Here is a 26,085-nt window from a genome sequence, read left to right on the forward strand (position 1 = left end):
CATCACTAATGCACAGATTCTACCTGGGGCACATCATTAATGCACAGATTCTACCTGGGGCACATCATTAATGCACAGATTCTACCGGCCCTGATGCCTGTCCACAGGCCTGGGACCAGTGAGGCTGCCGCCGGTGACTATGGTCCTTGCTGCCCCAGGAAACCAGGAGCAGGTGAGCACTCTGTCACCGACTCACACTCACACCGTGGGGTGTGGCCTCAGGGGACTTCCAGGGCGCTCAGTGTTCCCATCACAGGGCAGTCACGGGTTAGGAACACCTGTGTACAGGATTGTCACTTGCAGTGGATGCTTGTTCCCAGGCCAGTGGACAGTTGACACAAGGGCAGAGCCATGTCCTCCAGCCCCTCAGGACTGAGCTCTCCTCCAGACGGGCTGCTGAGGGCCGGGCTGGGCCGGGAGGTGGAGAACTCGAGAAGCTGAGACAGGAGAATTGTGAATTCAAGACCAACCTGGACTGTAGAGGGGGAACCCTTTCTCCAAAACCAAAACCCCTCCTACAGAAAGACCTCCCGGATTCTACCCTCATAAAGAAGCTGCCAAAGGGCTGGGGGCTTGGTCAGGAGTGGAGCCCACCTAGAATCCCCCAGCCAGGGGCCTGGGCATGAGGCCAGGGCTCTAGCTTGCCCAGCTGAACAGATCCTCTGAAGGGTAGCGGCACGGTCTCTCGGGTCTGGAGTCACGGGCACTTACCCTTCCCTGTAGCTGTACTATTCAGTTAGTCATTTGTTGTTGGAGACACAGCCTGGCATAGCCAAGGCTAGCCTGGGACAACCTTGACATTTGAAAGGTGATAGGCATTTGAGAAATGTTAACTGTTTTGCCAAGGGGGAAATTAAGACCCAGTAAAGGAAGAATTCTTCATGACCAAACCCGCGAGGTCAGAAAGGTTTTTCTTTGGTGAACAGTGGGGAGAGAAGTCAGCCCCGGGATCGTCACTCCGTCCCCTGGACAGGAGTTTGCTACTTGTTCATCAATGGACGGCAATGGAAAGACGCTTGTGACAATCTTGAGGGACAGTGTCGCGGGGACAGGGAACAGCGTGCACGTGAGGAGAAGAGCTCTGCACAGCCTACATGGTGGTCCTGGAGCAGGGCGAGGCCTGGTGTGGGGGGAACACTCAGGAAGCAAGGAGCAGAGTGGGAGGAGGGAGGAGTGGGAAGAGGGAGGAGGGGGAGGAGGGGGAGGAGTGGGAGTGGGAGGAGGGAGGAGGGGGAGGAGGGAGAGTGGGAGGAGGGAGGCAGCAGCAGCAGGCTGCAGGGAGGACTTGTGTTTTGACAGAGGGAGGAGTACTGGGCCTGTGGTGACTGCAGGGGTACACAGAACAGACCCAGCCCAGCCTGGTCTGTGTAGCTGCTGTGCATCTCAGGGGAAGAGAAAACCATCTCCTGACTCATGTTCTTTACCCGGTGGAGTGACTCCATCACAGGGACTGAGGCAAGTGTGACGCTGCCGGGTGACCCTCTATCAGGTCATTCTGCTTGCTCACCTCAGCGAGCTGAGACAACGAGGCCAACAGCAGCCTAGGTGCAGCCCCAGAGATGTCACCGTGAGAGCGGCTGCAGGGGTGAGGGCGGCTGCTGGGGTGAGGGCGGCTGCTGGGGTGAGGGCGGCTGCTGGGGTGAGGGCCGCTGCAAATGCGCTGGGGACCCAGGCCTCTACATGCAGCCCTCCAGGATCACCAGGCCCCGAGCTCCCCCAAGGGAGCCACTGTCACCCCAGGACCTCTGTGGACACAGTGATAGTGACTCTGGGCAGGTGCAGCAAGGCTGGGAAGGGAAGAGAGGGCGAAGCTCTTCCTGGGAGAGGGGTGAGGTCAGCTGTGCCCTCACAGTCTGATTTCAGAAGCTGAGACAGGGGGATGATGACTTTGAAGCCATACTGGGAGACACAGAATGAAAGGGGGTAAACTGGGTGAGGTGTCACATGCCTCCCATCTCAGCACTGGGGAGATGAAGCAGGAGCTCAAGGTCCTCCTCAGTTACATAGCAAAATAAGACCAGCCTGGGCTACAAAGACCCTGTCAAAAAAGGGAGGAGGGGAGGGAGGAGGGAAGAAAGGGAGGGAGGGAGGAAAGAGACACGGAGCTGATAACTTTGCCTACATCCTTTAAGTTTTGCTTTATTTTTTGACATAGGATTTCATGTAGCCCAGGCTAGCCTCCACTTTGTTGTGTACTGTAGAATTGTAGACTTTGAACTCTTTTTAAAAAGATCTATTTATTATGTGTAAGTACACTATAGTCTTCAGCCACTGTTTCTTCTCCCTTCGCCCCCCCAACCCCGCTGTAGCTGTCTTCAGACACCCCAGAAGAGGATGTCAGATATCCTTACAGATGGATGGTTGTGAGCCACCATGTGGTTGCTGGGATTTGAACTCACAACCTTCAGAAGAGCAGTTGGTGCTCTTAAGCGCTGAACCATCTCTGCAGCCTGACTATGAACTCTTGGTTCTCCTGCCTGAACCTCCCCAGAGCCTGATGACAGGTATTCGTTGTCTGGGGATGGACCCCAGTGCCTGACTGTGGAGGCAGGGCACTCCGCCCACTGAGCCCACCCCAACCCTGTTCCTAAGGTCGCAGGGATCTCAGCCCTTGGTCCTGCCCAGTCCAACGTGGCGGGGAGTAAGCACCTCCGAGACAGCCGCCCGCCCCAGCCCCAGGCGCGCACACCCACGGCGGCTCACAGCTCTCATTTTATCCTCCCACATGCAGCCTAGGGACTGGCGACTCATGGTGGCTCCTGCTGGCTGCTGGGCAGACAGCCTCAGTCCCAGACCCCACACCCAGCCTGTGACCCTGAGGAAGAAACAGAACCTCCCCCCCCTACAGAGTCCTGGGAATTCCCCTGCCAGGCCTACACTGGGGGCCCAGCAATGCCCCCCTCTCTGTGTTTCCCTCCCTAGAAGTCTCGTGCCCCCCACCCCCCCAGTGCCTGGGGACAGACTGATCATGGTGTGTGGGTGTCACTCACAGAGTCACACAGGCTGATGGAGAGGAGCTCTGAGAACCAGGGCCTGCACCCCAATGTGGCATCCCAACGTGGGGGGACCCTAGCAGCCCTGTAGATGGAGCCCCTGCCTCACAAGGGTCCCAACCTTGTCCACACTTTGTGGTACCATCATTCGGACCCTATGAGGCCCAGGGGAAGCGGTTGCTTGGTGGGAAAACACAATCCGGGAGGGGGTAGTGCAGACTGTGGGGTGCCGGCCGGTGTCGTGGTGGTTAAGTCTGGAGTGATAAGGACCTGGGATCCCTCCCTCCGAGTGCAGGCCCCACCCACCCTGGTGCCCGGAGCCAGAATCGAGGACTTACAGGAGGCGTGCAGAGCGCGCCTCCTGCTGGACACGGCTGGAATCTGTGCAGCGCTGAGCAGATCCCAGGAGAGAGCTCTCAAGACACTGAGATTTATTTCTTGGGGTGCAACTCTGAGCTCTGGTGAAGCTCCTTCCGAGATGTCTCAGGGTTTCCATCGCTGTGAGCAGACACCATGACCAAGGCAACTTTTTCTTTTTTCTTTTTGTTTTTTTCGAGACAGGGTTTCTCTGTGTAGCCCTGGCTGTCCTGGAACTCACTCTGTAGACCAGGCTGGCCTCGAACTCAGAAATCCACCTGCCTCTGCCTGCCAGAGTGCTGGGATTACAGGCATGCGCCACCACCGCCCGGCTACCCCCAACCTTTATTTATCTCTCTGTTCTGAAGCTTTGTTCCTATTCAACACCAGCTCTGTCCTCTATTTTCTGTTTCTGTGGCTCTCATTGATACAGAGGACTCCTGGGAGTGGGACTCTGTGGGATGCATCCTTCCGTGTGTGGCTTACATCATGGGGACCTGGCGACTGAATGACCTCCCTTTTCCAGGCTGAGTAATATTCCTCTCTCTATATGGAACACATCTCATCTCTTCTATCTCCCGGGTGATGTATGCCTAGGTTGCTTCTATCCTTTGGCTACTGTGAATAATTCAATTAAAACTGCCATAAACTCACATCAGAATCTATTCTTTCTACTCGAGCGTACCTAGGTGGGGAATACCTTGGGGGCCATGGAAGTCTTCCGGAAATTTCAAATTGTTTTCCAAATCACTGTAGCAGTGTGTATCCTCATACTCTCGGACAACTTGTGGTAAATTATTATTATTATTATTTACTATGCTACTAAAGGTATGGACTTAGGGCTTCCTGCCTGCTAGGACATCATATCCCTGACCACGCTCGCACGCTCGCATGCCCATTAGAGGATCAAGTGCCCCACAGTACTTTTACTAGACCCTGTGAGGACCCGGTAAGGGAGACACTGGCAGAGCCAGGGAAGACAGTCCACACCCTCACAAGAGCCTGCTCAGGCTTCCCTGGGGAATTCTAGGCAGAGGCTCCACCCTGATCACGCCCCAGCCTCTCACTGAGGGATTCTAGGCAGGTTGGCTCTAGCCCTGAACCACGCCTCTAGCCCACACAGGTGAGTTTGAGACCCATTTATCACACCTATGGTATCTATGGGTTTCTCAGACTCTAAATCAGGGCTCAGCAATCAGATGCCCCGAAGCCTGCTTCAGTGACACCTGCCCCCCACCTCAGAAAACACACTAAGTACCGCGGCTCATATTTTGAAATCTGAAGTATGAAAATCTAGAGCTATGTCCAGGCTCGTGTGTGGCTGTCACAAGGGTGAGCTCCTGGTACAGAGTGGACAGAGGCCACGGGACACGCTCAGCCCCCTGCAGAGCCCGGATGGCTACACAACATAAGTTCCTGGCCCAGAGCGCAGACAATCCGAAATCAGGAAGCCACGTGGGTCTGTGCTGCTCCAGGCGAGTCACTTAACCTCTCTGGGCCTCGGTTTCTATCTCTCAAAAGATATAAGCCTGGATTTAGTTTTGTGTCTTAAGGCTCATGCCAGGAAGATCGGGATGCAGTCAGCAAACGTCGGCGGGGCTTCCTGGAGAGGGCGAGGACGCAGCCCAGGTTTCCCCAGTGTCCTTGCAGTGACAGGGCCGTCCAGGCGCAGGAAATGCAGACCGTGGTGGAGAGCTGAGGGGGAGTTTGGAGTAAGGCGGGGTGTCGGGACAGGTTGCGGGAATCACCCCTACACTGATGCTCCAGGTCTCACAGCCTCCTCCGGGGAGGCCGCTGGCCATGTCCGGCCTCTGTCAGCGAGGCCATCACAGTGCCCCCCTACCCCAGAGACACCCACTGAAAGAGGGTCTCCGCAGTACTCAGGAACCCCAAAGATTGTTCCAAGGCAAATGTTGGGGTGCATTTGTCATGGCTGTCCCAGGTAAGTGGGTAAACTGAGGCTCGCCCAGAGGGGTGCACGTGTCTCGCAGAGGCGCGTCTCTTCGCTTTGGCCTCTCAGATCTCTGTCGCGCAGTGCACGCATACCCCGTTTTTCTCCGTCCCAGTCTCCTTCCTCTTCCCTCCAACACTTTCCCGCCGCGGCACCCCAGCACCGGCGTTAGTCCGAAGGAATCCCAGGGCCGCAGACCACGCCCTCGCCCACGCCCCTCGTCATCCCGCCCACCTCCTGCAGAGGCTTGCTGCCATTGGCTCTTTCGTACATCGCCTGTGCGCTACCATTTGCCGAGCCAGTGAGCGTCTAGAGGGGGCGAGCCCTTGCTCGGGGGCGTGGCCTCCGGGCCAGCGGCTGGGCTCACATCCAGCGGCCAATGCTTGCGGCTCGGCAGAGGCACCTAAGAACACTGACGGCTTGACAGATCCGGGAGCAGGTGAGCGATGGGGTCCTGCCCTGGCTATCCTGGGCTCTCCGCGTCCCCTCCTATCCCCACACCGCCCTATGCGCACCCCGCCTCAGTTTTCCTCTGTATACCTATTACTGGCTGTGAGAGCAGCGGTGTTGTGAGCAGGTTGCTGCAGTAGTCCTAACACACGTCCTCAAGAGGAGACTTGATGGACTTGGCCTTGATGGACAGGTGCGCAGCCTAACTCCAAAATGGTCAGGGTATTCTCTGAGTTAGCCGGCTGGACCCCACTGTGGCTCTGGCTGATGCCGGAATCCCACCTGAGCAGGTTCACCCTGACTGGAACTGGCACTGCAAGCTTCCCATTGCCCGAGGGCTTGGGCTCAGTTTTACCAACTGGGAACTGGGACAGTGGCTGTCACATAATTGGCAGGTGACCTGATCGAGGCCTGGGGCACCCTGGCTCTTTCCGTGGTAGCCTGGAGGGTAAACTGGTGTCCAGAGCATGGGCTGTGGCTGGCCAGGGAGATGGAGACAGAGAGGGAACCAGAATCTGGTTTCTTACCTGTGTGAGCAGCCGGTCTGGGGAGGGACAGGGTGGACCCGCTGAGTTGGAAACAGACCTCTGGGTCACTTCCCGAGCTCCAGGCCGTGAAGCTTCTGGAAGCCTTGGGGTCAGGACACAGCTTAGACAAACCTGACTCACTTGAACAAGTAACTTAATTATAAGCCTCAGTTTCCCTGTCTGACTTGGGACAGTTGTTTCATGAGTCCCTGAGGCTTCTGGGAGGATTAAAAGCAAAGACAGAATAGAGGCTGAGCCAGGGCGGGCCACACACTGTCTGACACGAAGGGGCCCCAGGCTGTAGCCCAGGGAGCAGTGCTCGCCTCGGAAGAAAGGGGCCCTGGGTTCCAGCCCAGACACACATAAACCAGGGGTCACGGCGCATGGCATTCACCCAGTGCTCAGAACAGAGGCAGGGGGATGCCTGTGTGTCTACAAAGTGGGTTCCAGGCTAGCCATAACTACATATCTAGATCCTGTATCAAATAACAGCCGACCAAGAAAGAAAGAAAAAAAGAAAGAGAGAGAGAGAGAGAGAGAGAGAGAGAGAGAAAGAAAGAAAGAAAGAAAGAAAGAAAGAAAGAAAGAAAGAAAGGGAACGGAAAGAAGGAAAGAACTGGACTGTAGGTTTTGAGCGCCAAACTTCCTGTTTTTCTGTCCTGGGACCTGGAAGTGGCCGCCTCTTTTCCACACGGAATGTCCTTGCACTCAGGACCTTTGTGCGTGCTGAGCCCTCTACAACCCTGGCAGATCAACACAGGCAGCGCCAACTTTAAAACATAACAAGTTCATGATCCGGGCCTCACCTAGGATGTGGGTGACTGGGAGGGGTGAGGGCGGAGCAATGGGGACTGTACGGTGTAACAGGACAAAGAGTGATCACAGAACACCTGCCCGGGGCTTCCCGGGCTTGGTGAGCCAGACTTGGGCCAGGGCTCCGAGTCCTGTGACGGGTGAGGGGTGGATCCTGAGGGTATGAAGAGACATAGAGACTTGTCCCTCGTTTTACTCTCTGAGCCCTAGGCAAGCTAGGACTCACGTCACAAAAAATTGATTTCGTATGAGGGGACGCATACAGGCTACACAATCATGGCCACGGGACGGCATGCCACCTACTGACTTGGTGCCATCCAGGGCTTAGTGAAGGCTTGGAGTGAGCGAGGTTGATCCAGGGGCCCAGTGAGCTCACTCTTCCAAGAAGACCAAGAACCCCGTGTCTCCCCCTGCATGGTTTTCCTGAGCCCCATCTGGAAACTTTAGTCATTTGATAAACTGTTCCTGAACACTGAGGTAAGCGAAGTGTGGTCGCTAATGGCACCAGCACACAGCAGTGACTAAAGCTGGCCCCATGCCCACCATCTCCTGCCTCACAGTTGGTAACGCTGGATTCTGTCCTGAGTTCTAATGGTAACTGTAAGAAGAGGAAGGAAGAGGAAGGAACTGGGTGTTCACGGAGAGGAGTGATAGCAACCTGGGGAAGAATGCTCTAAGTGGCAGGCTCAGCATGTGTAAAGGTCCTGGGGCAGGACTGAGCCTGGTGTTGAGGGGTGAGGGGAGGAGGGACTGTGGCTGCAGCAGAGAGAGATGGGAGCAGAGGGCTGAGGGCAGGGGGAGCTAACTCAGTGCTCACGGGGGGCTTCTGGCATTTCAGGGATCCTGGATAGGGTGAGAGGAACCAGGATGGAGGCTTCAGACCGTTGAGAATGGGGGGAGCCGGTGCATTCTGAATGCACACGCTGATAACCTTCAGGTTTCCCTTTTGTTAAAACCTTGAGTGGATGCTGGGTGCGGTGGGACACACCTACAAGGCTGGGACAGGAGGATCACAGTAAATCCAAGGGTAGCCTGGGCTACAGCATAAGACCCTATCTTAACCTCATTGCTAAAGAAACTGTGGACTCTCTCTGGCTCTGTAACAGCCTCTCTTAAAATATTTTATTCCTTTTTGTGACTGTAATGCGTAGAGGACAACCAGCAGGGTCCTCTCTACTTCTGGTCTCGAACTCAGCTTGTCAGACTTTACAGCAAGCGCCTCTATCTGCTGAGCCATGTTGCCGGCCCTCTCAACGCTCATTGCTTCAGGACCCGTCCACTTGTCCCATTCCCCCGGCAGCAGCATCCTTGAGGGGAGCCTGGTTGAGAAGTCGCCAGTGTCTTGTGGATTTCCTGGAAGGCAGTGGAGCTCAGGGTGCCGGGTGGAGGTGGAGCCCCCAGCCGGCCGCACTGCACCGGGCCCTGGGTGACGAGGGGCTGTACCCCGCCCCGGCCCTGGGACAGTCAACCAGGGTGGAGAGGGAGGACGGCGGGCTTGGTGGTATCAATTATGGATGTGGATGCACTTCACGGGCGACATAAAGAATTCATGAGGCCCGGGGCTGCCCGGGGTGGGAGGCAGCATGGGCCTCACGAGCGCTGCACCGTGCTGCGGCTGGGTTTCGGGAATCTTGCCATCTGGTTGTTAAACCCAGATTAAAAGTCAAGGACTGAGTGCTTCAGCTAAGTAAATCGTGTTTATTATTTATTACATTTATTTACTGTGTGAGAGAGAGCCCGGGCACGCGGGTGTGGAGGTCGGAGGACAACTTGTGGGAGTCATTGCTCACTTCCACAGTGTGGGTCTCAGGGATGGACTCTGGCAGCAGCACAGTTACCTAGTGCCACGCCAACAGAATGTGAACCACATAATAAATAAAGGACGCTCTCAGGGGTGGTGGCACACACATGACACACTAGTGGCCACCGGCCTAGCAATCGGTCGATCAGTCGATCGATCGCGGTGGTCCTGGGCCAGAGTTTATCCCCCTTCTTGAGTGTCCTGGAAATGGCCTCCCCAGCTTCAGATTTCTCTTGTCAACCTCTGCTGCTGAAGGTGGCTGTGGTGGCCATGTGGACTGCACCGGGATCCTCAGCCTTTTGAGGAAGCCTTCATTACCATGTGACTGACTAGCCTGTGGAGATGGGGCCTGGCGGACTGAGGGGTCAGCGGAAGTACTTCCAGCTGTGGGGGACCAGCCACTGCCTCTATGCACCTCTGGGTCTTCAGAGTGAGAGCCACCTGTGCGATATGCAAATTAGTGCACGTGGCATGTGACAGTCACACTTTATTTACAAAAGTAATCTGGATGATGGGCAAGCAGGGTGATGGTGGTGGTGGTGGTGTGTGTGTGTGTTTGTGTGTGTGTGTGTGTGTTGTGTGTGTTGTGTATTACCAAGCCGTTGGGATTGGGGTTGGCGTGCGTATGTGAGCAGGTGGGAGGGGGTGTGTCTCCTAGCACTCTCAATGACTTCAGAAAAGACAGTGCAGACCCTTTATTTTGAGTGTAGGATGTCCCTGTAGACCAGGCTGGCCTCCAATTCAGAGACATCCTCCTGCCTCTGCCTGCCAAGTGGTTGGGTTAAAGGTCATCTGTGACACCTGGTGTGCCTGATCCTGAGGATGGAACCTTGGGTGTTCTAGGCCCTCCATGCTGCCCGGCCCCTGAGGGCATTCGTTCTAGAAGCCGAGGGTGATTGTGGGCGAATGTCATAAAGTGTGGCATATGTCACATATGATTGTCGAATGAAGTGTGACAGGAATCATCTTGTGAGACCCAGTGTTGTCAGAGGCCATCCTGACCACCGCTGATGGCCACAGCCCCTCAGTCATCTGTGTGTCTGGGGAATGGAGCTGAAGCGCAGGCGTCCTCCTCCGTCAGCCTCGGCCTTCTTCTTTGACGCAGGCGCTCACTGGACCTGGGGCTCAGTGAAGGGCGCTGGGCTGGCAGGCCGCGGAAGCCCAGGAGTCTGCATCTGCACCCGTCCAGCGCTGGGGTTATACCAGCCATCCAGCCTGTTGTTGTGGGTGGCGGGGATTCACGGTGTGCACTCAGACGGCAAACTCTGCGTCCCGCCGTCTCTGAGGCCACTCGACGGGCCCTTGATGCTCTGTGAGGACTCAGCGTGCAGCTCTGTGCTCTGGGAAGTCATGGTGGCTTTCTGCACTGTGGTCTTGGCGGGCTGAGACGGGGACACATATGGGTTACCCCAGTTTGAGCCGCCAGTCCTTGGGGCCCTGTATCTTTTCCTGCTTCCCTTTCCAGAGTTCTTCACACCCCACTTCGTGTTCAGGAATTAGTCACTGCACAGACATTTCCTCAGCACCAGGTGTAAACCCAGTGTTACGCGTACTGCAGACCCCACCGGGACCGGAAGGGACCTGGCTCCCACCCTCGCAGCCTCTCCTCCCCCAGGCTTGGACCCCAGCACTGCATACACCATGAATGGTGAAACATTCCTGTCATCCCACTACTCACGAGACAGAGGCAGGGGGATCGGGAGTTCAAGCTACTCAGTGAGCTTCAGGTCAGCCTGACCTGACTCAAAAAACAAGTCCAGGGCTGGAGAGATGGCTCAGCGGTTAAGAGCACTGGCTGCTCTTCCAGAGGTCCTGAGTTCAATTCCCAGCAACCACATGGTAGCTCACAACCATCTGTAATGGGATCCAATGCCCTCGTCTGGTGTGTGTGAAGACAGCTACAGTGTGCTCACATACAGCAAATAAATAAGTCTTAAAAAAAATATTCAGAAGGCAACCAAATAAACTGGGAGAAAAGAAAAATCAGAAACTGGGTTATGCTCCTCTGAGCCTGGATCTTTATGCTCGGAGAGGCCTCTGGAAGCTTCTGCAACTGTGCAAAGGCCCCGTGGCTTAGCTGTGCTGTGGAGGCCATGGTGGATTGGGGAGTCCAGAGTGTGCCTGCAAGGGGAGGCTGATTCCTGGGCTCAGGGCTGGGTACCAGGCTGACCTGTCCATGTCAGAGTGGAGGTGGGGTAACCCGACCTTGTGTAGGGGAAGGTGCTGTGTCCACGGAACCCAGAGGCTGTTTGTGGGAGGCTGGGAGCTACAGGGATTGACAGGGTTCAGAGTACAAGAAAACTCAGGTAGGGTTTGAAGGGCCTTGGAAAGCCTAGGTAACCGGGCACTGCGGCACATGGCTGTGATCCTAGCAGACACAGGCGTGTATGTGTGAGTTTGAGGCCAGCTTGGTCTACAGAGCAAGACTTTGTCTCAAACTAAACAAAGACTTTTGTTTGTTTGTTTGTTTTTGTTTTTTTGAGACAGGGTTTCTCTGTATAGCCCTGGCTGTCCTGGAATTCACTCTGTAGACCAGGCTGGCCTCGAACTCAGAAATCCGCCTGCCTCTGCCTCCCAGAGTGCTGGGATTACAGGCGTGTGCCACCACCGCCCGGCTTCTACTAAACAAAAACTTAAAAACCATACCAAGTCTAAGCCGTGGCCCAAGGCCCAGGAAAGGAACCCTGGGAAGTCAGAGACAAGGTCTCTTTCTGTGTTTGGTATACAACTGGTACTCTATAAATGCCCATTAGGCCGTTGAGCGACTGAGTGAGTGCTGGGGCTGTGTTCTGGAAGCTGGAGTGCAGGCTGCTTGGGCTCCAGACTTAGGCCGGGCACCTCTTCCCTGGGAAAGTCCCTGTTCCGAAGGCCTCCCTCATGGCTGTTGTGCAGGAAGGAGAGCCTCGATGGGGAGTTTCTGTCAGAACAATGGGTTTCAGAACAGGAAGTAGAGGCCAGCAGCTGGCGGCCTCAGGTGGTGGCTCGGCTGGAGCCGGGAGGGCCTGGCCAGGACTGGCTGCAGCTGTGCCACCGCCATCGCCATCCTTCCTGCTTCCGGAAATCCGTGCACACACACGCGGTTTCAACTCTGAGCCTTAGAGTCCAGATTTAGCTTTGTCCATGGGAAAAGCAAGGTTCAGAGGTCGCCAGCACTCCTCATGGGGTCAACTAGCCTCGGAGCCAAACAGGGACACAAGACTTTGTCCCTCTGCTAACAGCCCTGTGCTCAGTGTCAACTGGGAAAGAATCTCAGGGTGCCGGGGAGGTCCCTTCAGGTCCCGCGTTGTTTCTCTCGTCCTTTTCTCTCTGGAGAGGCTCAGGTAACCCAGGCTGACCCCCACTCCCTGGGAGCTGTGGAGGATTGTGAACTCCTGCCTCCACCTCAGAGAGCTGGGGACCGAGTCCTGGGGACCTTGTGCCCCAGGCGAGCGATCTGCCCGCCTTGGACTCAGCGCCATTCACAGCCATTAGGGAGGAGGCAGGAGGATTCAGGTGTAGGGATGTGGTGGGGGTGGGGTAGACTGTCTTTGTTGCTGTGTGGCCTTGTGGTATAGTGGACTTGGAGGAACAGAGTCGCCCTTACGTATTTGTTCCCGGTTGGGCCACTTGGGATGGCATTGTTCATTGCAGAATGGCGTTGGCCGAAGAGATGAAATGGGTTCACGTGGCAAGCAGGCGCCAAGCTGCCACGTATCCCTGTGTCAACAGCAGTGCCAGACCCCGCCTGATAGGCAGTGGGGGTGGAGAGCCAAGGCGGACAGGCGGCGAGCACACAGAGCCTTCTTGTGCCCATGCTGACCTCTAGGGTCAGGCAGCCGAGGGCTAAGACCCTGGGGTCAGGCAGGGATGTTCTCCTGGGGTTTGGGCTCACACAAAAGCAGGCTTTGTAGGGCACTCTGGGAGTGAAGGAGTGGTCTCAGGGCAGGGTGGGGCATTGCTGGCCCCTGGCCGTCAGGACAGACTGAGCGATGGATAGATGACCAGGACCTGGGGCAAAACGGAGGCCCAAGGGCCCAGTCTGGAGACTGCCCTATAATGTTCCCCGCTCTGCTCTTCCAAGTTTGTTCGCTCCCAGAGGGTTCTGGAGTCCCCAAGAACACATCAGATGAGGGGGCAGGCCCTGCGCTGTCCCTCTGTGGTCTGGGGGGGGGGGGGTTGCAGCTGTGCAGCCCTGTGAGGCTCAGAGGGCGTACCCCATAGGTCAGTATTAAGAATGCTTAAATTTGGGCTGGAGAGATGGCTCAGTGGTTAAGAGCACCAACTGCTCTTCCAGAGGTCCTGAGTTCAATTCCCAGCAACCACATGGTGGCTCACAACCATCTGTGATGGAATCTGATGCCCTCTTCTGGTGTGTCTGGAGATAGCAATGGTGTACTCTATATACATAAAATAATAAATCTTAAAAAAAAAAAGAATGCTTAAAATTGTTTCCTGGAGGAGGAGCTAGCTACCCAGGCTGAGCTGAGGGATGGATCTGTCCCTGGGCAGACTCAGGGACCCTGGGCACTGGAAGGCATGTGGGAGTTTATTAGGAAAGAAGCAAGGGTTTGGAAATAGGGCTTTGTGGGATGTATAGAAGTTTATTAGGGATGAGAACTCTCAGTGGTTTTTAGTACTGTCATTTGGAAAATTGCTAAAAATGCTTGAATTGGGCAGTGGGGCAGGAGATCATGACTGCCCACAGGACCCAGCCTACCTGTCTTCCTGGCCACTTCCTGACTCCTCCTCCATGACGACCCCGAAGGGCTTCCACCCGAAGCCTCAACCCCCAGCTAGGAGATGATGGACTGACTGCTGGGGAATAGGAGTGGTGCCAAACCCTGTCCAGATTCAATTTTTTTTTTTTTGACCTGAGCACTGTGTCCTTCTGACAGGGCCCATGGACACCTTCAGCACGAAGAGCCTGGCCCTGCAGGCCCAGAAGAAAGTCCTCAGCAAGATGGCTTCCAAGACCATGGTGGCTGTGTTTGTGGACAACACCAGCAGTGAGGTCTTGGATGAACTGTACCAGGCCACTAAGGAGTTCACCCGCAGCCGGAAGGAGGCGCAGAGGGTCGTGAAGAACCTGGTGAAGGTGGCCGTGAAGCTGGCAGTGTTGCTGCGGGCCGACCAGCTGGACGGTCATGAGCTGGCCCAGCTGCAGCGCTTCCGGGGCCGCGTCCGCAGCCTGGCCATGACAGCCCTTAGTTTCCACCAGGTAGACTTCACCTTTGACCGGCGTGTGCTGGCCGCTGGGCTGCTGGAGTGCAGGGACCTGCTGCACCAGGCCGTCGGCCCGCACCTCACCGCCAAGTCCCACGGCCGCATCAACCACGTCTTCAGTCACTTTGCCAATGCTGACTTCCTGGCCGCATTGTACAGCCCAGCAGAGCCCTACCGGAGCCATCTGTGTCGCATCTGTGATGGCCTTGGGAGGATGTTGGACGAGGGTGGCATCTGACCTGGAGTCAGCCACCTGGAGACCATCCTCCACTGGTGACTGTCCCCAAGAACGCAGAACTGCCTGTGCTGAGACAGGGTGTCCTCTGTTTCCCCTGCTTCTGTCACTTATCTGCTGTGTCTCCCCACCTTCTCTTCTTACTTCTGAGACAGGTCTCATGTAGCCCAGGCTGACCCCAAACTCCCTATGTAGCCAAGGCTGACCTTGACCTCCTGAGCCTCCTGTTCCCACCTCCGAGAGTGCTGGACGATAGGTGTGTGCCAACACCCCACTGTCTGGGCATTCTCAGTCTTTCAAATAAGGTTGTGGAGAATTGGGAGATAAGAATTGTACTCCCCTCACCCCTACCCCTGCCAAATGATTATATTTGTTTCCTTAGTCTCAGGTCCTTCCAAGGTGACTTGCTTTAGAAAATGGAGTTCAAACTCTTGTTGAGACTAGCGTTGAACAAGTACCAGACTCTGTAACAGGCTGTATACATAGGCTGGCCCAGGAAGACTTATTCTGCCGATGCTGCAGGGCACTGGGCACTGAGGAGTCCTGCTGCTGCAAGCCAGGGACACCAGCAGACAGATGCTGGGCGCAGGACCATGGCTTCTCTCAATGGTTTTGAGAGGAGAGACTCCAAGCACACTTCGGTGTTGGGATTTGAGATCCTGGTGGGGGAACTGCACCCTGGCGTTGAAGAAAAGAAATAGAGCCGGGGAGATGGCTCAGCGTGTAGGAGTGCTTGCCACCAAGCCAGATAACTGGAGTGTCCCAAAATCTCTGTGGTGGAAGAAAACGTGTTAGAAAGCTGGCCTCTGACCTCCGTGTGGACACGCCTACACAGATGCACCGCGGGGGCTTGGAAACACGAAGGGGTCCTGAACACTCAGCAAGGAGGCGCAAATCCGGGTTGAAATTTAGGGTCTTCACTGAGAGATAGTACAGGACTTGCTGTCAAGCATGGGGACCCCAGAGGCTGTCCCCAGCTTTAGACCAGGGTAAAGCCCCTGGAGACACAGTCTGTGTTACATTATAATTCCATATTTGGGAAACAAATCCATCTGTTCTCTTTGTGTGGTAGCCTGAGTTTGTCACTGACACTGACCGCACAGGTGGAAGCACGGCCTCCGCTACCTGAGCCTGTCTGTGGTCATGTGAGACAGCATAACTGCCTTAACCCAGCTGGTTCTTAGGACTGTTATCCTTGGAAAGCAGGCTTCGGCTACACGTGCCTAGCAGAGGTGTGGGCTAGTTGTCTGGAATCCCCCAGTGAGGGCCTGGGAGCGTGATCAGGGATAGATTTAGAATACTCCAGTGACGGTCAGGAGCCTGGCCCAGGGGTAGTGTCCACCTCGTGGGGACGACCAAGACCTGTGAAGATCCTGCATCTGCAGTTCGTGTCTGTGGAGGGCCTGGCACAGCAGCTGTGCAGTGCTGCTGCTGGGAAGGTTCTCTGAGGCACAGGGAGAGGACAGAGGACACGGAATGTGCAGGGCTGCGTGTCCTTAGGGCAGTGTTTACAACCTGGAGGGCCAGATTGTGGGTTTTTTTGTTTTTTTGAGACAGGGTTTCTCTGTGTAGCCCTGGCTGTCCTGGAACTCACTCTGTAGACCAGGCTGGCCTCGAACCAGGTTTTTTTTTTTTTTTTTTTTTTTTTTTAAAGACAATATTTTGCCGTGTAACCCAGGCTGGCCTGGAATTAATGGTTTTTCTGCCGCAGCATCCCAAGGGTTGGCTAGGACCCCAGCCTGAGCCCCGCAATGCTCTGCATTGCTCCAGCAACTTCTCGGGGACCCTGACTAATGATCCCTGAAGCCGTTCTCGCCATTCCAGAGCCACGGGGGGGTGGGGGGGGCGGGGGGGGGGGCTGTCGGGGTCCTCACTTTAAGCCTGAGGCAGGGTCTTGAAACTAGAACACAAATATGCACGCAACTGTCCCTTGGGCCGACCAGATGGACCAGTAAAGGGGACAGTTGAGTTTTGTGGGGCTGTTTTCGCAGGGGTGAGATGAAAATCAGAGTGCACCAGGAACAAGCTTTCTTTTGTCACTGAGCCTCATGAATGCGACACAGAGGCTCTGGCGCCGCACTGCCCTGCTACCAGCCCTGTCTCCTTTTGAGCTTTTGATACCCAAGGTGGCTTGGACTTGGCTGTTCGAGCTCAGGGTCACAGGTCTGCTTCTGGTCTTGGGACTGCCGAGATGGCACAGTGGGGAGAGGCGCTTGCTGCAAAGCCTGATGGTCTGTCTAATCCTGGTGCCACAGAAAGGAGACTCAGGGCCCCAAGTTGTCCTGTGGCCTGTGCTCCGTGGCTCTCAAGCACCAAGACACAGATTAATCTGCCCAGCCTAGGAAGAACAGGGTGGGGTGGGCTCCCCACAGGCTCCACTACACCCACTTAGCTCCACATCCCGCCGTGGCTGTGGCTTAGTCACATGATCTGAGGGTCCCGGCATAGCTGTGGCTGTAGTCACATGATCCGAGGGTCCTGCTGTGGCTGTGGCTGCAGTCACATGATCAGAGGGTCCTGGCGTAGCTCTGCAGTACCACTGCCCTCCTGTACTTGAGGGGCTTGGTTCATTTCCAGTATTTTTCCCCCAGAAACATATTAAAGGGCTAACATGTCCTAGCACCCAGTTCTACCTACTCTGTATCCTTGGTAACAACTAGGGACTCCGAAAGGCACACAGGAGCAGCTGCATAGCCTGGCCCTCACATCATCCTGTGTCCGTTCTTACTTGGGGACTTGAGGGCTTGGACGGTGCCACCTGCATCCATGTTTCAGAGCCCATGGCACTTAGAGGCCCCTAAGGCACCGCTGGTGGCTGTCCTTCCAAGGGTGTAAGTAGTGTGAAATAGCCTCAAATCTCAAAGGTCAGCTCCACTTTCTTAGGGCAGAGTTCCATTGTGCAGTCCTGGATCTCAGTATGTAGCCCAGGCTAGCCTCCAACACACAGAGATCCCCTTGCCTTTCCCTAACGCCTGAAGGGGCAGCAGACGGGCACTTGGCCCTAGCTGTGGGGTAGCACACATGAACACACCTGCGCGAGGGTGCAGCACCCCTGCAGATCTGCGTGAGGCACAGGCCTGTCTGGCAGCCCCGGTCCCTCAGTGGATATCAAGTCAGATGTCAGGCCCCAAGGTCCCTCTGAAAGGCTTGGGCACTTTAGGGCTTATATAGGGTTCTTTGGCTTCAGGTGGTTTGTTTGATTGATTTTCTTTTTAAAGATTTAAAAATTTTATTTATGAGTACACTGTCACTGTCTTCAGACACACCAGAACAGGTCACGGGATCCCATTACAGATGGTTGGGAGCCACCATGTGGTTGCTGGGAGCTGAACTCAGGACCTCTGGAAGAGCAGTCAGTGCTCCTAACTGCTGAGCCATCTCTCCAGCCCTTCGTTTTATTTTTCTACGATTTCTTACTAGGGCTGTAAAGGTGGCTCAGCAGTCAAGAGCACTGGTCGCTCTTGCAGAGGAGCCAGGTTCAATTCCCAGCACCACAGGTGGTATAACCACCTGTGACTCCAGTGTCAGCCATGCAGTGCCCTCTTCTTGTTTCATGGGCACACAAACAGCAGAGATTCACGACACTCACTAACTCGGACTCTCTCTCTCTCTCTCTCATACACACACACACACACACACACAGACACACTCACACACAGACACAGCATAATATAAATCTAAACACATTGCTTCCATCCAACTTCGAAAGCCCACCCACAGCCAGACTCTGTGGGGACAGTGGCCTGCGCTGTGGTCCTAGTGCTAGAACCACAGTGTGGATCGAAGGCACATGGGGTCTCAGGACAGAGTGTGACAAGTCCTCGTGCAAAGTCACTGGCTGCCTTGCGACCCACTGTGCTGGCACCTATGTGACAGTCACTATTGGGAGAGGCCACGTGCCTGCACCTGCTGTGGCCTCTGTAGAGAATGCTGAGGGTCCGTGTCTCAGTCCTGACCCCACAGAGCCTCCACTAAGGCGGTTACTTATTTATTTATTTGTTCTGCCCTTTCCCATCCTCTGAGTGAGACGCCCTGGATGGAGTTAGAAAGTGGTCCGGGGATGGGGACACTCGTCTGTGGCGCAGAGGGGAAACCACACCACATCTCAACTTTAGGAACACCAGAAAGTCCTTCCATCCCACCCCACACATGTCCTGCACCTTCCCTGGTTCAGAGAACTGTATGGAATGACAGTGTGACCTGCGCAGGGCAACACCAGCTCCTACAGGAACCAGTGCCCTAGACAAGTAGTCCGGCCAGTGTGCCTGAGGAAAGAGGACATGGCGGCCCCTGACAGGCGAAGGTCACAGCTCCGAGTGTGCCGCCTTGGCTACGATCACCAGCTTGGAGAGCTCAGCTTTGAAGGCCCCAGGCCTGTGAGAGACTGCAAGACACAAGCACAGTTAACCCAGGCCTGTGAGAGACTGCAAGACTCAAGCACAGCTAACCCAGGCCTGTGAGAGACTGCAAGACTCAAGCACAGCTAACCCCTGACAGGGTTCTGGGACCAGAGAGCTGACAGAGGCCAGGGATGGCAGGGGCGGGAGGCAGACGAAAGTAGAGAACTGCGGAGCCAGGCAGGGTGACACGGGAGATCACGGGAGATCCCAGCCTGCCTGGGAACTTAGAGACTGGGAAATGACAAAGAGGGCTGGTGGGCATGGTGAGGGGTGGAGCCTAGGACCCCCTCCCCGGGCCCTGTGAGGGAGCCGGGGGTGTAGCAAGCATGGCGCTTCCACAGTGAATTCTCCAGGCAAGCCTGAGCAGGCTCTTGTGAGGATGTACTGTCCTCCCTGCTCTGCCAGTGTCTCCCTCACCAGGTCCTCGCAGGGTCCTCACAGGGGCGCTGAAGGCCCTTTTTGCTTTATACAGCAGCCTGTCTCGGATATGTTGTCACAGCAACAGCAAGTGGACCAGTACTGGTGACTAGGGTGCTGTGAACTGAACTGGCTGGAACAACCCTGACAAAGGGCCCGTCCTACCAGCACCTTGTACTCAGCCCACACCCAGGTGCTGGGATTAAAGACGTGCCACCTCTGCCCGGCTCCAAATGGCACCGGCGTGCCTTCCCCCGGCTGGGACCCACCTCTACCTACCTGCTGTCTTGGTCACTTCAAACTCCTCACTTTTCAGGGGGACATCACTTTCTCTCTCAAATGCGGCTTTAGACTAAAATAAAACAAACGTGTCATGAAGAGAGAAGTCCCCTCCAGTCCCCTCAGTTTTGTCTCCTGGGCACTGTGGCCTAAAGCCAGGCATGTTTGCTAGAGCGGGTGTGGCGTTCCCAGGGTGTGGTCTAAGCGGGGCCCGGGCAGTGGGTCAGATCACAGGTGACTGCTTCCCCAGAACACATGTGGTGAGGCTCTATGGTGAGGCTGCTGTGGTGAGGAGAGGCTGCTGTGGTGAGGAGAGGCTGCTGTGGTGAGGAGAGGCTGCTGTGGTGGTGAGGAGAGGCTGCTGTGGTGAGGAGAGGCTGCTGTGGTGGTGAGGAGAGGCTGCTGTGGTGAGGAGAGGCTGCTGTGGTGAGGAGAGGCTGCTGTGGTGAGGAGAGGCTGCTGTAGGGCTCTGGTGCTCTGAGGGAAGAGCCTATCACTGACTACCTGAGGGACAGGAGTTGACAAGGCCATCCTGGCTCCTCCAGTCACTCTGCAGGGACCACCCCACAGTGGGCCTCCCACTGATGTCAACTTGGGTGGGAGCCCTAGGGGTGGCTGAGTGACATGGGGTCCTGTCCCTTGCAGTGAATGGTATCTGGGGCCCTGCAGGCCCCTTCATCTCGGGTCCCCATGACTGGAACTCACGTAGGCCATGGCATACTCGATCTCAGCACCTCGCAACTCAGCCTTGAACTGTGTGAAGTAGAGGTAGGATTTCCCCTGGGGCCTGTGGAAAGACAGAGTCAGCAGGGGGCGGGGCGGGGAGGGGGAAGGACCCAACCGAGGCCCTGGAAAGAGCCTGGTGACGTGGGACTCCACGGTGGTAAATTTCTAGGATGCCAAAGCCAGAGGTAGGAAGTAGCTTTGTGGATGTCAGGGAGTGGGGAAGGAAAGGGTGACAGCTCCGGGGTCAGGGCTCTCTCTTGGTGTTTACCTTCTTTTTTTGTTTCAAGGCTGGTTTTTGAGACAGGGTCTGAGGTAGCCCAGAATGACCTCCAACTAACTACATGGCATTGAGCTCCTGACATCCCAGCTTCTGCTTCCCCAGAACGGAACAAGAGGACCAGCAGTGCTTTGGTGACTTCCTGCTGTGTGACCAGATTCCCAAGCCCCCTGCCTGCTCTCCACCATCTTCCCCTCCCCTGCCCAGTGCCTTGGTGCCAAAACACACACTGGAGCTTCCTTGGGGGTCACAGGACCACTACCCAGCCTGTTCCCACTTGTCTGCATGGACTGTGGGGTGCGCATGTGCAGTGGCTACAAAGAGACAGACAGAAAGGGAGAGGGAGAGGGAGACGGAGACGAGGAGGAGAGAGACCTCCAGCCAGCCTGTGCACAGCGGCTCACCTCCAGATGGTACAGGTAAAGTGCTGGCTGTCTTCACTTGTCCCCAGGCTCATCTGCCATTGCTGGGGAGAGAGGACAGGCGTGGTGAACAAGGACAGGTGGTTAGCCTCTTCGCAAGGCCCCTCCTGGGCCCGCCACACACGGTCCCTCCTAAGCCTTGCACCCTACCCCAGAGCCACAGACACCGCCCTGCTGGCAGACCATGACACTATGCGGTCACCTTTTCCCTGTAAGACATCTTGAGCACACGCGGCAGCAGGGAGACCCTGTCTAAATTCAGCTGGGACCTGGGATCGGTGTCTAAGATGAGGCTCTAACTCCACTCCTGCCCAGCCTGCCCAGCCCCCGCCTGCTCTCCACCATCTTCCCCTCCCCCCCCCTCCTCTGCCTAGTGCTTTGGTGCCAACACACACACTGGAGCTTCCTCAGGGTCACAGGACCACCACCCAGCCTGCTCCCACTTGTCCTGCATGGACTGTGGCGTGTGCATGCGCAGTAGAGAATGTCCGTGGTTTGCACATGGGCAATGGAGAATGGCTGCCACCCTAGCAGCAAGCACTCAGGACAACCAGGACTTAGTCTCAGCTATGTGAAGTGAAGGAATCCAGCTTGGGCTACATGAGACTATCAAAAATCAACAATCCAACACAATCAACCAAAACAGAAGCCCAAAACTAGCCAGGGTTGGAGAGACAGCTCTGTATGTAAGAGCACAGGCTGCTCTTTTAGAGTACCTGAGTTCTATTCACTGCACTCACACAGCGGCTCACAGCCGTCTGTAACTAGTTACAGAAGACCTGAGGCCCGTTCTACACAGGCACCAGGGATGTAGCTGGTATACAGACATTCATGTAGGGAAAAAAATCATACACATAAAAGTAAAACATAAGCCGGAGCTGGGCAGTGGTGGCACACGCCTTTAATCCCAGCCCTTGGGAGGCAGAGGCAGGCAGATTTCTAACTTCGAGGCCAGCCTGGTCTACAAGATGAGTTCCAGGACAGCCTGGGCTACACAGAGAAACCCTGTCTCAAAACAAAACAAAACAAACAAACAAACAACCCCTCCAAATTAAAACATAAAAGACAAAAACAAAACAAAACAAAAACAAAAAAAAAAACCAACCAGGCAGGCCACCAGCCCTCGCCCAGGGACTGCCATCAAGGCCCTTCCCGGCTTCCCAAGGGGCTTTCATTGCGAAGACCTACTGTGTCAATTACAAAGGGACCCTGTGGGAGCTGGAGAGCTCAGTGGTGTTCTTCCAGAGGTCCTGAGTTCAACTCCCAGGAACCACACATCTGTAATGGGATCTGACGCTCTCTTCTGGTGTGTCTGAAGACAGCCACAGTGTACTCATAAATAAAATTAAAAAATCTTTAAACAAACAAAAAACCCCAAAAGTAAAGGGACCCTGCAGCAAGTTGTGTGCATTCTCCCCAGAGTGGAGCCCTGAGACCTAGCCGCACTCAGACCTAGCTGCACTCAGACCTAGCTGCACTCAGACCTAGCCGCACTCAGACCTAGCTGCACTCATGCAAGGCCAGGCTGGGCTCTGAGTGGTTCCTGCCGACTCCACAGACCTGCTAATTCCTGACGCTGCTGCTCCAGAGCGTCCGCACCCCGCTTTGTCTTTAGTGGCAGTCTTGTGTAGCTCAGGCTGTCCCTGAGCTGTGAAGTGGGGACTGACAGTGACCTCTGGCTCCTGCCACAGCAGGAAGACAGCCGCCACCCATCCTGCCTGCTACTGGGCCCTCTTAGAGCCACTGAATCTCAAGGCACAGGCAATCCCTAAAAGTGCTCACAGAATAAAGTAGAAAATGTTCATTCCCTGGATCATTCACATTAAAGCACACAAATCTGTTACGTCTAGTCCATAGTGCGGCCATCACTACTGCGCATCTAGAACATTCCATCAGTCCAACAGGAAGCCCTGTGCTGAGCCTCCCCTCACACCTGTCTCTGCCCCAGCACATCCCCTTCCTGTCTCAGGGCTCCTGTCCTGAACACTTCGTCTACTGGACTCTCACAGCGTGACTTGCGTCTCTGTCTCTCAGAGCAGTATCCCTGAGGTCCCTCCAGACTGTGGTGGTGTCAGTGCCATGCTCCTTGTAATAGAAATCGTCACTGTCACACTGTCCTTGAGCTCACGGGGAAGCTGGCTCTGGAAGTGGGGTCTGCTTTTGTGTCAAGGTACCCTCCATGGTCTTGGGGGAGGGGTGGCCCGGCCCTGCAATGGGCAGCAGTGCCGACAGCTGGCAGAAGCTACTGCCCAAGCTGACTACAGAGCTGGAGCGAGGTTCAGGGAGCCGGTGCGGCCCCCGAGGACCTGCTGCCCTGGACAGTTTCAGCTCAACATGACAAGCTAGAGTCACGGGAGAGGAGGGAGCCTCAGTTGAGGAAACACCTCCATAAAAATCAGACTCCCCACAAGCCTCTAGGACATTTTCTTAATTAGTGATCCCTGGGGGACGGCCCAGCTCAAGGTTGGTGGAGCCCTGCAGGGCGGGCGGTCCTGGGTTCTCTAAGAAAGCAGGCTGAGCAGGCCATGAGGAGCAGGGCAGTGAGCAGCACCCCTCCATGGCCTCTGCGTCGGCTCCTGCCTCCAGGCTCCTGCCCTGGGAGTCCCTTCAACGATGACAGTGACATGGAGGTGTGAGCTGAACACACACTTTCCATCCGGCTTGCTTGGGTTGTGGTGACTCACCACAGCAATAGCAGGCCTAAGCAGAAGCCCCACGTGCCCACAGGGCAGCTCACGACCACTCAACACCTCGGGCTCCTCTAAGCTCAGAGGGCAGAACACTCCACGCGCACACACCCGCATCCAACTACATACGCATGCTTAAAACTCTGCCTCTAGTGGAGAAGACAGGCCGGGAGCTAGGCCCTGGGGCCCTCCATGGGCTCTCCAGCTGACTGCCCTCTTGCCTCCTCAGATGTTTTTCGTCTTATTCACTAACTCCCCACTACAGAGGTGCTGCAGTGAGCATAGCTCTGGTTGCTCTTGCTGAGGACCTGAGTTTGATTCTCAGCACCCACATGGTGGTTCACAACTCTAACTCCAGTTCCAGGAGATCCGATGCCCCCCTCCTGGCCTCTGTGGTTGGTTTCTGCTCAGTGGGTACCTGATTGAAGATGTTTTGCAGTCTGTAGCCTCTCCATTTCTTTTCCTTATTTGCTATGTACATAATAAACTCAGTCATTCAATGCCACAAGCAGGGCTGTTATCACTCTCCATGCTGTAGACAACACTTTTTTTTTTTGAGACATGATTTCTCTCTGTATAGCCCTGGCTGTCCTGGAACTCACTCTGTAGACCAGGCTGGCCTCGAACTCAGAGATCTGCCAGCCTCTGCCTCCCAAGTGCTGAGATTAAAGGCGTGCGCCACCACTGCCCGGCCATATACAACACTTCTTCACGGGTGTGTGATATTCCTACTATCGAGGTGCTGTGCACCCCTGTCCATCCGTGGACACTGAGTCACTTCCACGCATTGTTCCCACGCAAAGTTCTGCTCAGAACACTCGTGTCCAAGGTTCTGGAGATGCCAATATTTCCACTGAATGAACAAACCTGTGTGCAGGACAGTTGCCTCCCACAGCGCGCAGGCAGCTAACCTCATAATAATTCACCTCCCAGTCCTAGTACGCTGATGAGCTTACCGGCTGCCCTGAGGACTGTCCCAGGCTGCTGCTCAGGTGAGCCTGCTAAGCACAGATCACTGTGATAACAAAGGTCCCACTGCCCACGGTAGTGACAACTGTCACCCAACATTCAGGACGGAGAGGCAGGTAGAGCAACAGCAACTCGAGGCCAGCAAGGCCTACACAGTAAGACCCCACTTTAAACCATGAACAAAGTGACTAAAACAGTAAGAACCACAGTGGCTCACCGATCACACAGAGATTAATAGCCAGGGATCAGCACTGTTGTTGCCGAGTCCTCAGGCTCAAGGGACCGGGAAGTCAGTGCCTCAAGAGTCTGGCCACTTTCCCTTGACACCAGCTGTGTGACACCCTGAGTAACTTACCTCGTTGGTCCCTCCTTGGGAAGCGTAGGTGAACGTGCATGTAAACTTGCCCTGCAGAAGGAAAAATGTAAGGCAGCTGAAGGGCAAAGACCTCAACCTCAGAATCGAGACCCTAGCGTACTGGCCACGGTACTGCAGGCCTATGCATCATCTCTGGTATCCAGGAGGCTGAGGCAGAACTGGGAAACGGGGGCACTGGGAAACAGCCAGCCTGGATGACTTCTCAAGGTGCTGTCCTGATGTAAAACAGATCAAAGAGGGCTGGGATATACATCAGCTGTAGAGCCCCTGCCCAGGAGGTCAAGGGTTGAGCCTGTCTAGAATCCAGTGGTGAGAGGGTGAGTCGGTGGAGTCCCACCTAGAATCCCCTAGTGAGGAGCTGTGCGCGTGGCTCAGGGTTGGAGCCCCTGCCTAGGGCCAGGGCAGACCCTAAGTTCCATCCCTCGGTACCGTATAAAACAAAGACTTTGTGACACCCTCCATCGGCCGTCAGATTTCTTTCCTCTCAGGAGCCCACCATTAGAACAGTGCCTATGAGGCGAGTACCTGGGGCTCCTGATAGGCACAGGCTTTTACTACTTCCTGCCTGGAACACAAGCCTGCCAGGAAGCACGGGACTACAGTAATGTTCTCACACAACGGCCGCCAGGGACACAGCTGTCACAGAGGCTAGGCTGACTGCTGGCTTCACGGCCACTGAGAGGAGAGTTGATGGACCCGTGTAAGGCTTGGGGGTGCTTCCTCTCTGGTCCGAGTTCAGTGAGTAATCCTCGTGCGACCTGTACAACTAGTCCCCTAGATCCGCTGCTCTTATCAACCAGCGTTCCCTTTTCTAGAATGAGATGGGCATGGGGAAGGCGCCTTGCAGGTCGGGAATGACTAACAGGACACAGATGGAGCAGCTCCGTCCCTTCTTCAGGTAACCCGGCCCCGGCCATTCCGACGGGTTTCCAGGACGACCCGATCGGGAGTCTGGCCCCGCCCAGTACCGGCAGTCCATAGCATCGGCTCCCCCGAAGGAGGCTTAGCACGTACCCCGGGTCCTACGTCCTGGGAGAAGGAGTGCACCACACCTCCGGGCCTCACGTCAAATGGCACGGTGGTGGGCTCGGACACAGCGGCCGCCAACTTGAGCGCCGCGGCCGCCAGGACCACAGCAGCCCAGAAGCCTCCGCTGGGGGCCGCCATCTTGCTTCCGGGGCAATGCGCAGGCGCGCGCGAACG

The 26,085-nt window shown here is 55.6% G+C and overlaps 2 protein-coding genes across 2 annotated transcripts; one reads left to right on the forward strand and one right to left on the reverse strand.

The window, feature by feature from the left end:
* Positions 1-5,642: 5,642 nt before the first annotated feature.
* On the forward strand, positions 5,643-15,389 carry Tnfaip8l1 (TNF alpha induced protein 8 like 1). The gene is made up of 2 exons (XM_052193624.1): positions 5,643-5,740; positions 13,767-15,389. Exon 2 carries the CDS (start codon positions 13,772-13,774, stop codon positions 14,330-14,332), a length of 561 nt encoding a protein of 186 aa, XP_052049584.1. The 5' UTR covers positions 5,643-5,740; positions 13,767-13,771; the 3' UTR covers positions 14,333-15,389.
* Positions 15,390-18,301: 2,912 nt separating this feature from the next.
* On the reverse strand, positions 18,302-26,085 carry Mydgf (myeloid derived growth factor). The gene is made up of 6 exons (XM_052193626.1): positions 25,897-26,085; positions 24,862-24,912; positions 20,833-20,894; positions 20,131-20,212; positions 19,426-19,498; positions 18,302-18,713 (listed from the first exon to the last, which is right to left on the reverse strand). The coding sequence occupies exons 1-6, from the start codon at positions 26,047-26,049 to the stop codon at positions 18,634-18,636; spliced, it is 501 nt and encodes a 166-aa protein (XP_052049586.1). The 5' UTR covers positions 26,050-26,085; the 3' UTR covers positions 18,302-18,633.

The sequence above is a fragment of the Apodemus sylvaticus genome, chromosome 9 (genome assembly GCF_947179515.1).
Source record: "Apodemus sylvaticus chromosome 9, mApoSyl1.1, whole genome shotgun sequence".
In the NCBI taxonomy this organism is placed as follows: Eukaryota; Metazoa; Chordata; class Mammalia; order Rodentia; family Muridae; genus Apodemus; species Apodemus sylvaticus.